This window comes from Pantherophis guttatus, chromosome 1 (genome assembly GCF_059756535.1).
Source record: "Pantherophis guttatus breed Tessera chromosome 1, ASM5975653v1, whole genome shotgun sequence".
Classification (NCBI taxonomy): Eukaryota; Metazoa; Chordata; class Lepidosauria; order Squamata; family Colubridae; genus Pantherophis; species Pantherophis guttatus.
Window position 1 is genome coordinate 54,261,174 of NC_142063.1, and position 15,427 is coordinate 54,276,600.

The window sequence follows — 15,427 nt, forward strand, 5'->3', positions numbered from 1 at the left end:
TACAGCAACCTAGCTCAGGTTCTATTGCATTAGCTTCTGCAGCTTTTTACAATTACTTTAAGATCTCCAGCTTTTAAAATACAAAAATGGTCTAGTTTCATTCTGATCTTTTTTTCTCCTTTCTGCCCAAGTACCCATTTATGTCAAATAAGGATGAAGACAGATACAGGTAACAAACAGAATCTAACTCACACCCCCTCCCTTTTTTTTTAAAAGGGCTATCCTAATTATGTTTTTCATCTTAGTATTCTTCGGGGCAGTCCTAGATGCAATCTGAAACTTTCACCATATCTAGCACAGCCTAATTTGAATGGCTGCTACCTCTTTCACTCATTGCATCTTGAGAGCAACAATACAGAGACTCAATCACTCTAACATCATCCATCTTTTAACCTGTTTTTCTCTTCACACCTGCTGCTGCAGATGAAGAAGCCCTGAGGACTCAATAGCTTGCATGCTGTATTCTGTGGAGGATTTAATAAAGGAATTGCCCTAATAATAAATGGGCAAGAGAAAGCTGTTTCACAAATGAGATCTTTGCCTCCGCTCATCAGAGAAACAGAAATCTGTAGAAAAAAGTTTTTTTTTTCTCCATCATCTTCGTACAGCAAAACCAAGAAAATGATTTCTCTATGGTGAGTTTCTATATAGTATTTATTTATTGACTTTACCCATGGTAGTTTACAAAAATAATTAAACTATAACTTAAATAATCAAAATATAAATGAAAACAGCATGTCAGATTTTAAAAGTGACCATATATGATGATGGTAAGCCAGAACACTATCAATACATATCTGCTGATGGCGTATATACATGCACCCCTGGCCAAATATCATTTAAGGTTGGGATGAGTAAAAAATAAAAATAAAAATCAAGATGACTGAAATCCTGCAAACCACAATACTACTTCAATAGTACTGCTCAATCTTGATTTTTTTAAAAAAATCCCTAACTCTTCCATTATCTGAAGACCTTCCCTAGGATCATCCTCCACATTCTGAGGCAAGAGACAGTGAGATCAGATTAATTGAACTGCTCGTTTTTCAGCCATTCTCTTCTTTTGTTTCACTTTTGTATTCAGACCAAAAGCGCAATGCAGCCCACCTTACCTTCTTTCAGCATCCCCACTTTGAGGCATTTCATAAAACGACAGGCCTGACAGGATTTGCGCCTCCGTTTTGTGATTTCACACTCATTGGTAGCTGGACAACTATATTCAATGTTCCCTGCAAATAAGAAGTGAAACAAAAATGAGGACAGATGTAAGCATGCCCTTTAAAAAAAATACAAATCCTGAAAACAAATAAGAACGAGAACATTCATCAAAATCTTTCTGCCGGAATCAGAGGGAGTAGAATCAGCGGAGCACCAATCTACCTAAGTTCCTTGGACCAATTCACTTTTTGCCCTTTAAATATATTAATATTAATGACAATATTGTCTGAGGATTCCTATAACTGGACCTAATATGTCAAAACATAAGGGTCTAAATAAAACATTGCACTTATTTATTTATTTGTCTTGGGACAGAACAATCCCAAATGGTGCATGTGAATCCCAGTCATTTCCTAAAGAGCCTCCCTTCCCCCCTGTGAGCTGCTTTATAGTATATTAATATAAAGAAGGGTAACCAGCCCAAGGAGAGATTTGTGAGGCAACAGGACTCTATCATCAGTCTCCAATGAGAAACTGGCTGAATCACATCGATTCATAGTAAACATGTTTGGAGATAACATAATTCCAGTAAATAGTTCCATCTTTAAGACAGATAGAAATAGTGGAACTATCAGGGCAATATTTTGGCTTCATTCTTCAGAATGACTCAGAAAGCACATGAACAGTTGGGCTGGCTTACCACACTGTGAAGTGATGTAATGCATGTTTCTATCTAAAGAGCATCCTTCTGCCCAAACACCATTTAGTCTAAAGCTGAACTATATATCTGGAGGCAAATATTTCTTTCTTTCTCTTGGACACATTCATACAAGCACAATTACGTAAACGCAGCTTTAAATTTTTCTTGGCTCTGATTAACTCTAGCAATCAAGACTATTTCACAGTAGTTTGCAAAAGCCCTTTGCACGGAATGAGGTTTGATGAGATTGATGGAGAAAGAAATGCCAGAGTTCTTGGGCAATCGAGTATTAATTTCTTTTGCTTTCTTACCAAAATAAAAACACTGTGTGCACAAGCTAAAACTCAGCAAGGAAACAGGCTGGAAAAACTAAAAGTATTTCCCCAAACAAATCAGCACGATCTTTATCTTTTATCTAAAAAATAAAAAAGATTTTAATGGGCTGCTCTAAAAATCATCTTTGTTGGTCTTAAATCAAACTTGTAAATTTTCCTGCCATTGTTGTAAGATCCCTCTAATGCAGGGGTGTCAAACTCATGTCGTCACGGCGGTGTCACATGACACATCGGGACTTTTTTCCCCTTCAAAAAACCAAGTGGGGGCAGAGCCAGCACGTGACGCATCTGATCTGCGGGCTGCGAGTTTGACACTCCTGATCTAATGGGTCTGCCTTAACAATTTGGTAAAGAACACATCAAAGGGAAAGGGATTCTCAGGTCATGAATGAAACCAAAAAGTAACTCCCGAGTTAATCCATCAGAGCCGATTCTGAGAGTCAAACAATTCTCAGACCTCCAGGCTGCTACTCTGTGAAATCTCCAGCAATGAAGCCCGTCCATTCCCATTCCCTTCCCTTTGACTTTCTTTGCATTGTCTGATTTTCTCAAGAGGACCAGCACTTCCTCTTGGCCTATAATATATGGTCTCACACTTAAATTCAAAAACAGTACAGTTATCAGAACAAGTACTGTGGCTGAATGAACTCATGACAAAAAAAAACCCCTGTTTAATACACTAATACTTCAATATTAGTAACTGCAGCCTCAATTTCCTACATTTGGTGTTTTTCTCACAAAGGGCGGTATTTGCGGATTCAGAACCAGGCACAAATACAAACAGAAAACACTCTGAAGAGCAAATTACATGGTATGCTAAATATACTCCCTGTACCATCTTTACTCAAAAGTAACTATGAATGCTGAACTGGATTAAGGTCACTGTGCATTGGAGGGGAGGAAGAACCCTCCCCTTTCGATTTATGACTACCACATCAGAATCCATCAGAGGCAGCAAAAAATTATCCACTCTACTTAGAGAGCGATTCTAGGAAGATGGAAACTATGTGTATAAAAGGAGGATCAACCTTCTGGATACCATTCCAGTCTGTAATATCATAACACTGAAAAAGGTGATTTAGACTGAAAGTGTCCAACCCTTTCTTCATGCAAGAATCCAAATTAAAGCACTCATGACAAGAGATTGTTTAGATTCTTATTGGATACGTTCAGTGGAAATGAATCCACCACCTCTCTGATGACATCTAATTACACATTAAACTAGTCTTAATATTCAGAAGTATTTATCATTTGACTAGAATTAGTCTTGCAGTAAAGTAAGATTGTTATTTTCCAGTCAGTACTCTGGGATGATAGAGAACAACCCTTGATATTTAAAGAGTGCTCTGATAACCTCTCCCACTCTTGTCTTTTAAGAGCTACATATTCCTAATCCCTTCAGTTTCAAAACTGTATTTATTTTTGAAACCATATTATACTGTTACTTCATATTCCATTTATAATCAACTATTGTTCCGATACTGTTTTCTCAAGTACAATTTTGTGTGTGTATGAGTGAGTGTGTGTGTATATATATATATTAAGTGTTTTTCTATCAAGATACCTGGTCTACCCTAGTATGTGGGAGGAAGCATTCTGCTTCCCTTTCGCCTTTCAGCTCCAATCCAGGAGCCCTCAAGCAGTCGCATTCACGACAAACCATTTTATATCAAATTTATATTTTGCTGATAAAGATAAATAAAGTCTCCCTTTATTTCTTTATCAGCGAAGTATTATATATGTAGGTCTTTGGTTATTCGGGTCTTCTCCCACGTAAAAACTAAAAAAACGTAAAAACATAAAATCGCGAAAACCTGAGAAAACAAATATATATGTTTCGACGAAGTCTCATTCGTCATCTTCAGGCTGGTGTTCTCGGCTTCGTGCTTCCAGGAGCAATGTGAGATCGCAGCTGTCTCTTCCTTTTAACTGCTAGTGGGGGTGTGAGCTGATTGGGTGGGAACTTGGCTGTGTTCTGATTGGGTGGAGGTGTGTTCTGATTGGTTAGGGGCTTGGCTGTGCTCTGACTGGATGGGGGGTTGGTTGTGCTCTGATTGGCTGGGGGTGTGTTCTGTTTGGGTGGGGGCTTGGTTGTGCTCAGCTTAGTCTGAGTTGCAGGAGGATTTGAGCTGGTGAGCTGCGTTGTTGTTGTTTGGCTTCGTGTTTGTGGCCGTGCGAGCTCTTCATGATGGGTGTCAGTCTGCTTCATGTATGGATTGGAGGGGTTTAAAGTGGCTAATGATGCAGCTGCGGTCTGGCTTCTGGTCCTTGGTCATGGCTCATTATCAGTGTGGGTTTGAGTCTGCTTTCTGCGTGGATGTGTGGTGGTGACATCCTGTGTGGCTCTCATGAGTGTGGGTCTGGTGTCATTCGTCGTGTTAGGGACTCGTTTGTCAATAAGGGCGGGTTTCCAAATGGCTGGTATTTGGGAGGTATCGTCTCGTTTGTTCATGCTGTGTGGGCGTTTTTCTATCTCGATGGCTTCTCTGATTATTCTGTTGTTAAAGTGTTCAGTTTTGGCGATAGTTCTGGTCTTTTTAAAGTCAATATCATGTCCTGTGGCTTTAAGGTGTTGGACCAGGGAAGAAGTTGGTTCCTCTTTTCTGACTGAGTTCTTGTGTTCTTCTATGCATGCACTTATTCGTCTGTTGGTTTGTCCGATGTATGTGGTGGGGCAGGCGGTGCATGGGATTTCATATACTCCTTGATTTTCTAACTCAATTTTGTCTTTGGGGTTCCTTAGGATGGTGGATATTTTTCGGTTTGTGCAGAATGCTGTCTTGATGTTATGTTTGTGGAGGATTTTGCTTATTCTGTCTGTGGTGCCTTTTATGTATGGGAGGAGGGCTTTGCCGTTTTCTTGTTCTCTGTCTTGGATTTTAGTGGGGGTTTCTTTTTGGATTAGGTTGGTGATCTTATTTCTTTGGAATCCATTGGATGTTAGTACGTTAGTGAGAGTGTGTAGTTCGGTTTTTAGGTGTTGTTCGTCAGCTAAGCGTTTTGTTCTGGAAATGAGTGTCTTGGCTACAGAGTTGATCTGGGCAGGGTGGTGGTGTGAGAGTGCGTGCAGATAGCGGTTTGTGTGTGTTTTCTTCTGGTAGATAGTGTGTCCTAGGGAGCCATTGGATTTTCTGTAGACTAAGACATCCAGGAAGGGAAGTTGGTTGTTCGCTTCTGTTTCCATGGTGAACTGTATTTTGGGGTGTAGGCTGTTGAGGTGTGTGAGGAAGTTGTCCAGTTTTTCTTTCCCATGTGGCCAGATTATGAAGGTGTCGTCTACATATCTGAGCCAGAGTTTGGGTTTGTGATCAGATTTTTCTAGAGCTTGGGTTTCAAAGTATTCCATATAGAGGTTTGCAATGACAGGTGAGAGGGGTGATCCCATGGGTGCTCCTTCTATTTGTTTGTATTTCTGTCCATTATAGATGAAGTATGTGTTGGATAGGCAGTGGTTGGTCAGATCTAAGATGTGCTTGGGGGGGTTATATTTGTTTTGGATAATTGTCAAGGCTTCTTTGATTGGTACTTGGGTGAAGAGGGATATGACATCAAAGCTCACGAGTAGGTCATTGGGCTGTAAGTTTTGTTGCTTTATGATGTCTATGAACTGGAATGAGTTTTTTACGTATACCCCATATCTTATGGGTACATAAACCCTACAAAGAAGTAAGAAAATTGATATTGTACCTTTACAGGGAGGATACATAAGATATGGGTGTGGCCTACTGATGAAAGCAAACGAGCTAGAAATGGATCTATTTAGGTCTCCCACCTAGCAGTTAGAGCTTGCTAGCTGTTAGAAAGGAAAAAAGCCCAGAACCGAGTAGATGTGATTCTACTGAGCTGGAGCTACAAAAAAACCTTGGTTATGTAGGGAAAACCTGGCTAGAAGAAACACACACACACACACACACACACACACACACACACACACACACACACATATATATATATATATATATATATATATATATATATATATATATATATATATATATGCAAGTCTTGGCATATTCGGGTCTTTTTCCGTGTAAGGTTGAGAGTATCTTGGCAATGTTTCGACAAGGTCCTACTCGTCATCTTCAGGCTGGTGTCTTTGGCTTCATGCTTGTGTGATCGGAGATGCCGTCTCTCTATAAATACTGGTGGAGAGGTGTGGAGTGCTGGCTTTGTTGTTGTAAGCAGGTTGGTTGGCTGTGTTGTTACATCTTGATTAGTTGATGGAGTTGATGTTTGTAGATTAGTCGGCTGTTTTGTAACATCCTGTGTGGGCGAGGTCCTAGCTGTGTGCCCATTAGTCTTTTATGTTTTAACAACTTGGGTAATGGGTTGTGTGGTAGCATCCTGAGCTCTAGTGTTGTGACATCCTGAGTTCTGTGATGTATTGTCTTGAGCAGATGGCTGTGATAAAATCTCCCGGGCTTTGGTTTGGCTCCGAGTCTGAGGTCTTGTTATGTGCTCATGGCGTGTGTTAGTTTGCTTTGTGTGGGGATCGGAGGGGGGGGCAGCAGCTGCCGATGCCGCTGTGGTCCGGCCCCTGGACAGTGGTTGTATTTCATCTATGGGATGGGATTGGGTTTGAATCTGGTGAGGATGATTGGTGGTGGTGTCATGTGTTATCCAAGGAGCTGCCCTTGAAGACCATCCAGAAACTTCAGTTGGTCCAGAGTGCAGTGACACAAGCAGTGATGGGTATACCTCTGCTCTATGAGCTGTACTAGTTGCCAATTAGTTTCCAGGTGCAATTCAAAGTGATGGTTACAACTTAAAAAGCCCTTTGTGGAATAAGGCCAGGCTATCTGTCACTGGTATCTTTCTGCCTGTTTGATTAGACAAAGTTGGCATGTTTCATTGATCAAATAATGTCATCTGATGTGGGCCAGGAATCAGGTTTTCTCTGTTTCTGAATCTTCTTGTTGCTGTTCCTACCCCTTGAATCATAAGTTCCTACCATAATTTCTGCTTTTCTATGGTTCTATGTTATTTTTATTGATGACACTCAGAATTATCATGGAGTTGTGTGAGCTCCTATGGAAGGAAGGAAGGAAGGAAGGAAGGAAGGAAGGAAGGAAGGAAGGAAGGAAGGAAGGAGCAAGCAAGGGATTGGTTGGGGAAAAGTGCTTAAATGAGAGTGTGCAGAAGGTAAACTTAGGGTTTGAAGGATGTTTTGAGGTTTGTCAACAAAAGGACTTTCCTGGGTGCCCCTTCCTACATTACTGCCATTTTAATTCCACAGTTTCTAGAGCATTATGGGACATTTTACACATGGCTCCTAGCCACCTGACATTGTTAGAGAGCCTGGAAAATAATTAAAGGGAGTACAAGAGGAGTATTAGAAGTGGACTCTTCTTCATCATTGGAGTTTTGGTATTTTTCTGAGATGCCATACAATGTACCTAAAATGAATAAAGTAGGGGAAACTGAATAGTTTATAGTGTTTCTGGCTCACATGGATTAGATTTCTCTTAACCAGCAAATACAAATAATGCTGACATGTAAATGAGCAAACATGGCCTTCCCCGTTAAGATCACTTTTACCTAAAGGGGAAAAAATCTGTTTGGAAACAAGAATCAGTCATCAGTAACATGAGGTCATTCAAAAATCAGAGATCACTCTAAACCTTCTCCCAAGATCAAACTACATGCTGTACCAGGAGATCTTTTTGGGGGGGAGGGTGCTCAGAAAGCTTCCTGAGACCATGCATTTGATCTTAGATTTGATGCTATACTGGGACAACAAGCAGTTGACTCTATAAAGATTGTCTCTGCAATCAAAACTGCTCCCCTCAGTCTTCCTTTCCAAAACAGGCATTGGAAAAAGGGGAATTAAACACGCTAACAGATACAAATACCTCTCTGATACATTAGCAAATAGTAATTTTCATGCATTCAAAGAAATAGCTTAAGAGGCTCATAGGAAATGGAAGCCTCAAGTGGCATAAAACGGCCTGAGAAATATTTTATTTTTGTATTTATTTATAACAAATTTAACCTGCTTTTCATTAAAATTAGTACCAAAGAAGATGCAATAAAACAAGCCAATAAAACCATATAAAATGTCATTAAAACAATTCAAAGGCATAATAAGACAACTACAGCCTCACACTAAATGATGCATCAGCATAAATTAATCCTTATGGTGAAATAATTAAATCTAGAAATGGCACGGTCTCTGCTGACTAGAATGAGACAAATATGTGTTTGTTGGAAGAGGAGGTTGTGGATTTCTAAGGTGGGGAAGTGAATTGGAAGATTATGTTGCAAAGGAAGAGTCATGGGTGTTGTGCAAATGCTTTGATATAGACCTGGTCAGATATTTGCCTTTTCACCAGTGGTGAAATCCAGCCGGATCTATCCGGCTCACACGAACTGGTAGCGCCTGCGGTGGGAGGCTCCGCCCACCCACCGGGATGTCATTACGTCCCGTTTTTGACCCTCTGCGCATGCACAGAAGAGGTGCACATGCAGATAGCACATGCACACTCCCGCACGCTCCTGTTCCTGAACACGTAGTGAAGGTAAGTGGATTTCACCACTGCTTTTCACATACCTGCAAAGACAGGTGCAACTTCCATATGCTCTCCAAAATGCTTTCTTTTTTACAAATCTGAAACTTAGAATATTGCAAGGCATGTAATTCTTATTTTTTCAGCAATTAATTTAATTTAATTTAATATTTAAATTTATATACCGCCCTTCTCCCGAAGGACTCAGGGCAGTGAACAGCCAGAAGTAAAAAACATCAAATACAAAATATAAAAACAATTTTAAAATGAATTAAACAATTTGGTCCGACAGTTAAAATCCCCCATTAAAAATCCAAATTAAAATACACAATTGGAGAGATTAGGCCAGTCTGACTTGATGAAATAAAAAGGTTTTGAGGGCCCGACGGAAAGTACGTAAGTCTGGAATTGTCTGTATCTCCGGGGGGAGCTCATTCCAGAGGGCAGGTGCTCCCACAGAGAAAGCTCTCCCCCTGAGGGCCACCAGTCAGCATTGTTTGGCTGACGGCACCTGGAGAAGCCCCTCTCTGTGGGAGCGTACTGGCCAGTGGAAGGCTCTCGGTGACAGAAGGTGGTCTCGTAAATATCCTGGCCCTAAGCCATGGAGCGCTCTAAAGGTGGTCACCAACACCTTAAATCGCACCCGGAGGACCACCGGGAGCCAGTGCAGCTCACGTAGGAGAGGTGTTACATGGGAGCACCATTGCAATGAAGCATTAAAAGAAAGATGAACTCTTCCAGAGAGAAAAACTGTGACAGACGCGATGAAGCCTCACAGAGGGTGATATGGGCGTTAATATGAAAGAATGGCTATTTGCTGGGTGAGGGGAGAAATGGGTCATTTGGATTGCCTTAAAAACACTTTCACTTTCAAGTCAGGAGTCAGACTGATCAAACAAGGCTCCTCCACTGCAGCAGAGACCTCTGTGGTAAGGAGGGGGATACCATATAGCATTTCTGTCTCTTTTAGGGACAGACTCGAATGGATTGAAATGTGCAGCGATTGAAAGAAATATGATTTGGTGTAATTGACATAAGAAGTTAGGACCCACTTAGGATCAACAACAGGAGCAGGTGTTTTCTTCCTTGCCGAGCTGTATGCTGACAGCCTTGCTGCTACTATAGATTTACATTCAGGATACAGAGAGATTGATTAGAAGTTCCATAAGCTATATGCATCGGCTTCCATTCAGTCTACAATCTGGCACTGCACAGTAATTTCAATAATCGGGGCAGTATCAAATACCTCTAAAAGCTGGAATCTGAAATGCAGGCTTGATCTCCAGTGAAGAATTGAACTGCAGTGGCAAGGCAATCAGTCCATTCAGCTGCAAACTTATTTTTTCCAAGTTTGCAGCTGAATGGATGGATTGCCTTGCCATTGCAGTTCAATTCTGAATCTTTGCTTTTTTTTATATGCACAAGAAGTAGAATTTAAAAAAATAACAACAGTAAATGACTGAACATCAACTTCCAGCAACTCCAGGTACCATGGACAGTGGCAATACGGGCTGGGAATTGTAATTGTAATTGTAATGCTATACTAGGAGATTCATAGATTTCTAACCCCTGTAGCAACTTAACAATGTCCAGTTGTATAATGACATCACTGGACATAGGTTTTCCTGTATGAAATTGATTCCACATTAAATATACTTTTCAAGAACTGCATTCTGAGATTTGTAAAAAAAGAAAGAAAGAAAGAAAGAAATGAAATAAAATGAAAGATAAAATGCAGGAATATGGAAAGGGCAAATTCTACAGTTCCATAACTTCTCCACCAGTAAACTAGTGGAATGACACTTCTCCACACTCTGCCTAATCCCAAATCTGCTCCACATGTGTGTGTGTGAGAGAGAGAGGGGGGAGGGGGGAGGGGGGAGAGGGAGAGAGATTGCAGGCATACATCCCCCCCCCCAAGATCTCACCAGCCAGTAAGTTTGAGCTTTTTTATTATTATTATTTTTATTTATTTATTTTTATATGCCGCCCTTCTCCGGAGACTCAGGGCGGCTTACAATGCGTTAAGCAATAGCCTTCATACTTTTGTATATTTTATACAAAGTCAGCTTATTGCCCCCACAAACCGGGTCCTCATTTTACCCACCTTAGAAAGGATGGAAAGCTGAGTCGACCTTGAGCCTGGTGAGAATTGAACTCGCAGTAATTGCAGGCAGCTGGATGTTAAATGCTGCCTTAGTAGGAGGCATAAGCCTCCTACGCCACTCAGGTTCCTTTTTGTTTAAATATTGCTTTAAGTCATATTAATTAACCAGATTGTGCCAGGAGATCATCCCATTTAAAATACACCTCATTCAAAAGAAAGAATCTAGACAAACACTCTCAAAATATTAATGCCCACTAGGTGACCTTGTATGTATTTATAAAGGCAACATGCTGTAATTTGTGAAGTTGGGCAAGGACATTTTATTTATGAATGAAAGTGGATCAGCCTGTTTGTTAGGCTTCCCATGCACAGCAATAAGCAGAGTTTCAAGAAAAATGCATGTTTTCCTACCGCTCTGCCAGTTTATACATTTAAGTCTGCACAAAATTTATACCCATTTTTGTATATCCCTAATTCCCCCAACAGACGCGTTGTTGCAAGCAAATGTTCTGCATATATGCATTATTACTGTCTAATGCCATTCATGTATGCATTTTATGATTGGAAAACTACAATGCAATAATTGTGAGCCAAAGTAAATGGCAAAATGGTTTGTATTTTGGAAATTATATATTAAGCTTGTATTAAAAGAAAACAAATTTCTCTCCCATTCTTATTCTTATCTGAGGAAAAACCTACAAAAGCAGATGATGTATTCCCCACAAGCAAGCAATTCCAGGACAAGATAAACTATTGTCTTCAAATATTTAACAAAGTTCTCTGCTCTGTTGTTATTTTATTTTTACCCCCATCACAAAGTATGTCAATTTCTTTTATGAGTCCTGGGCTGCCTGCCAGAAGAAAAGAGCTACTCACACCACCTTGCAATTTCTGTAAGTGCCTTGTGATAAAGTGATGAGATTAACTCATCAGGATTCCAGTAGCCTTCTTCTACCTGGCAGTCATGCTGTCACTTCAGTCACTGTGGACTAGGGGCAATCTGGCAGACAATGATGGAAAGAGCTCCAAGGTATCCTCAGCAGCTAGAGGAGGAAGCAATGCATGCCAATGAGCAAGGAAAGCTACATGGATATTTGCAGGCTTACACTTGTCCATGAGAATATGCTCTCTGAACGTGAGTTATTCCACTGTACCACATCTAATTGAATCAAATGAACATTTCCCAACAATGCTTGAGGATCCGCACAATGAAAGTAGAACCGAAGCAGCTCTGAGCTTTTTCAGATAGAGAAAGAGATAGGAATGTGTGAGATTTAGCCTTCCTAGGTTGGCACAATTACATAGGGCCCTTGAACTGCAAAATATGTGCCCAAAGCCCAGATTTTTTTTTCCTGGTGGATAAACAAAATCAAATGTGTATCCTGACACACTGCAGCCCTCAAAATTTTGGTAAATAAGGCAGGCAATCTCATGTATTAAGTAGAGGTACCTTCTAGGACCTACTATAGGCCTTATTCTACTTCTACTTTTCTTTTCCCCTTCCATGTCAAACAGCTGGGACTAGAAGCTACTATTTACTATTTTTATATTACAATGCCTTTGGATATCAATTGTTTTGAGATACAGCGAAAACAATTTCTTTTATTCTTTTATATAGATTTCATTTTGAACATAATCTACACTGAATATTTGTTAGAAAATGTTTGGTAAAAATGCTGAAAATAAATAAATTGTTCACATCCCATGACTGAAGACTGTCATTTTTATTTCCCATGATTTTCTCAAATATTGTATAAACTATAAGAAGATTACTGAATGACCATTGTAATGTATCGGTTCCTTCTGATTATAGAACATCATCACATGTTATTAAGGTCATCTCCAATTCAAAATCCTTCATGGAAATCCTTAGAGACACTCTCAATAGGCTGTTTTAAGAGCAGTTTCCACATGCTTCTTTATTTTATAGATGATGGTGGTGGTGGTGATTATTATTATTATTATTTTATAGATACAGTTTTCAAATGGTTTAACCAACTGGAATGCACCAAACAGGGAAATTTCATCAAATCAGTTTTTAGAAACTAGCTACTCAATAGCATTTATTCATAATCTCCAAACGGATTATACTCTTGAGGGTTTCCTAGATTTCCTTCATAAGGTTCTATTCTTCTGAAGTAATGATCTATTCTTCAAAATGGCCCATACAAATCATAGGATTGAGACAAACAGCCTCAATGAGAATAATGAGAAACAGTTTACACTCCATTATTGCTCCAAACTTTACTCAAGCAAATGCCATATGCCCATGAATCTTGAAGAACTGTCCTTCCAAATAACTCCAAGGATGCCTTCTCAAATAACCTGGTGATCATTTATGAGGACTGCATCATATTACTTCCCATTCTTTCAATGAAAAGCAGTTCCTAACCACCTAAAACACATCACAATATTGCAACCAATAGAGAAATCTTCCAGAAAATGTACCAACACTGGAGGACTTATCAGGTTGGAAGCTATACCTGCACTAGCAGTAAAGCCATTACAATAGTACAGTCACAATGGGTTGATGACAAATTAAGAACATTTTATTCCATTCCCTAGACTGATTCAAAAGTCCTTCCTCTGTTGGGATTGAATAGTACATGCCTGCAGTTACACTAATGTACAGATATATCTAATGTAATTCAGAAACTATTATTTGAAAGTAATTGTCCACTAAGTTCAGGAGGAATTTCCATCATTTGATAGACATTACTGCCTCAATTCAAGATCAATACATCTATCATTTCTATCTAGTTTTGAAAAAGCAATAGGTACTAAGATTAAATGTAAACCTTCAGCCTATCTGGTGTTCCTATCTTATAGGTTTATTAAAGTAATAATTAAAAGCATGGGAATCCACTGTGAACATCTTCTCGGAAGTTGCTTTGTCTAAAATCACTTTCACAAACAAAATGTTGAACTTTAATGCACAATAACAGACAAGACTAAATGCTAAAGGTGTCACAGGCTCTTAAAAATCTTCGCACAGTTGTATGTAACAAACCATGATTACATTCTTATTTTAAATGGGAAAAAGTGGCTGGGTTAATCAAAACCCTTCATTAGAACTTTTTGATCACTTTTAAGAAGCTACATGAAGGTAAAATTTGTTATTGGAGCAGTTGCATTGGGAAGAGTTAAGCTTTTCTGCACTACAAACCTGGTTTACACTTTTATACTCCAAACACCACTATGCAATAGGAAAAAGATAGACAAGGGGAAAGTACATGTTTGCAATGGTAATAGCTTTCCTGACGGTTAATAGCATATTGAAAACGAAGGATTTTGACCATGGAAATGGAGCAAGGGAGAATCAAAAGCATCTGCATTTGCTTATCAAGTAAATAGGCAATCAGAAGAACTTAACAAAAACTGTCTGCTTTGACCCCCAACAAATTAAGCAATTGGTTATAATTAAAACTTTCTCATTAATCTCCTATTGCTATCACCCAAGGATGGAGGGCCAGTTATGAGATTTGTTCCAACATAACTAATAGATTTCAAAGAAAAGGGTATGAGCTGAGAAAATCTAGATGACCTAGATGTCCAAGATGTCATGCCTATAACTGATTATTTTTAAAGCCCCCATGTGGTTCATAGGTAGTTAGGTGGGAAACCATAAGGATTAGTCCTGGGCCTGTCAGTCTCTAACATTTTTATTCATGATTTGGAGAAAAAGGTAAAGAGAATGCTGGTCAAATATTCAGGTGAAATAAAACTGGGTGGAATAGTTTACATCTTTGAAGGCAAAAATGAAAATCAGCATGCTATTCCTCTGCTACAGAAGTCAGCTAAAGTATTAGAATGAAATTTAATAGAGACAAATGCAGATTTTTCTTCATTTAGTAGTGGTAGTTTTACTTAGAGGAAAAATCAAATGAGCATATATAAGATTAAGCATACAAAGTTTGATAATATGCATGAAAAAGATCTTTGAATTCAACTTGATCTAAATGTTGATATGTGCAAATGCAAATTTGGACTGCATCAACAGAAATATAAGCTCTATATAAATTGCAGAAAGTAATAGTTCTAGATTGCCAAGCATTTGTATTTGTATTTTTGTATTTTATTAAATTAGTATACCGCCCTTCTCCTGCTAGACTCAGGGCGGTGCACAGCCAAAATAAAAAAACATCCCAATACAAAATTTAAAATTTGTTAAAAGAATTACACACTTTGGCCCAAAATTTAAAACATCCCAACTAAAACCCATAGACAATTAAAATCTAACATCTCAAAAAGGGGGGGGGGTTACGCCAGCCCTGCTTGGTGGAAAAGAAAAGTTTTTAGGGCACGGCGAAAAGCCCGGAGATCTGGTATCATGCGTATCTCCGGGGGCAAGTCGTTCCAGAGGGCAGGTGCTGCCACAGAGAAAGCCCTCCCCCTGGGGGTCGCCAGCCAACACTGCCTGGCTGACGGCACCCTGAGGAGTCCCTCTCTGTGGGAGCGTACTGGCCATGGGAAAACATGGAACTAAAATTAAATAAAATGAAGACCCAAGCTAATGACAATAGATTGAACAACAAGTTTTAGAACTGATAATGAAGATACCGAAAAGGTAGATAGCTTCTGCCTTTTTAGGATCAACCAACAATAATAAAAGGAACAAGCA

At 39.4% G+C, this 15,427-nt stretch overlaps 1 protein-coding gene across 3 annotated transcripts in view; it reads right to left on the bottom strand.

Annotated features, from left to right (window-relative positions):
- The window catches only part of ESRRB (estrogen related receptor beta), a 156,684-nt gene that overhangs the window by 31,899 nt on the left and 109,358 nt on the right, over positions 1–15,427 (bottom strand). For all 3 annotated transcript variants that reach the window (XM_034418177.3, XM_034418176.3, XM_087873918.1), the window contains exon 3: positions 1,113–1,229. In XM_034418177.3, the coding sequence (XP_034274068.1) occupies positions 1,113–1,229 (117 nt within the window). The remainder of the gene's footprint in view (positions 1–1,112; positions 1,230–15,427) is intronic.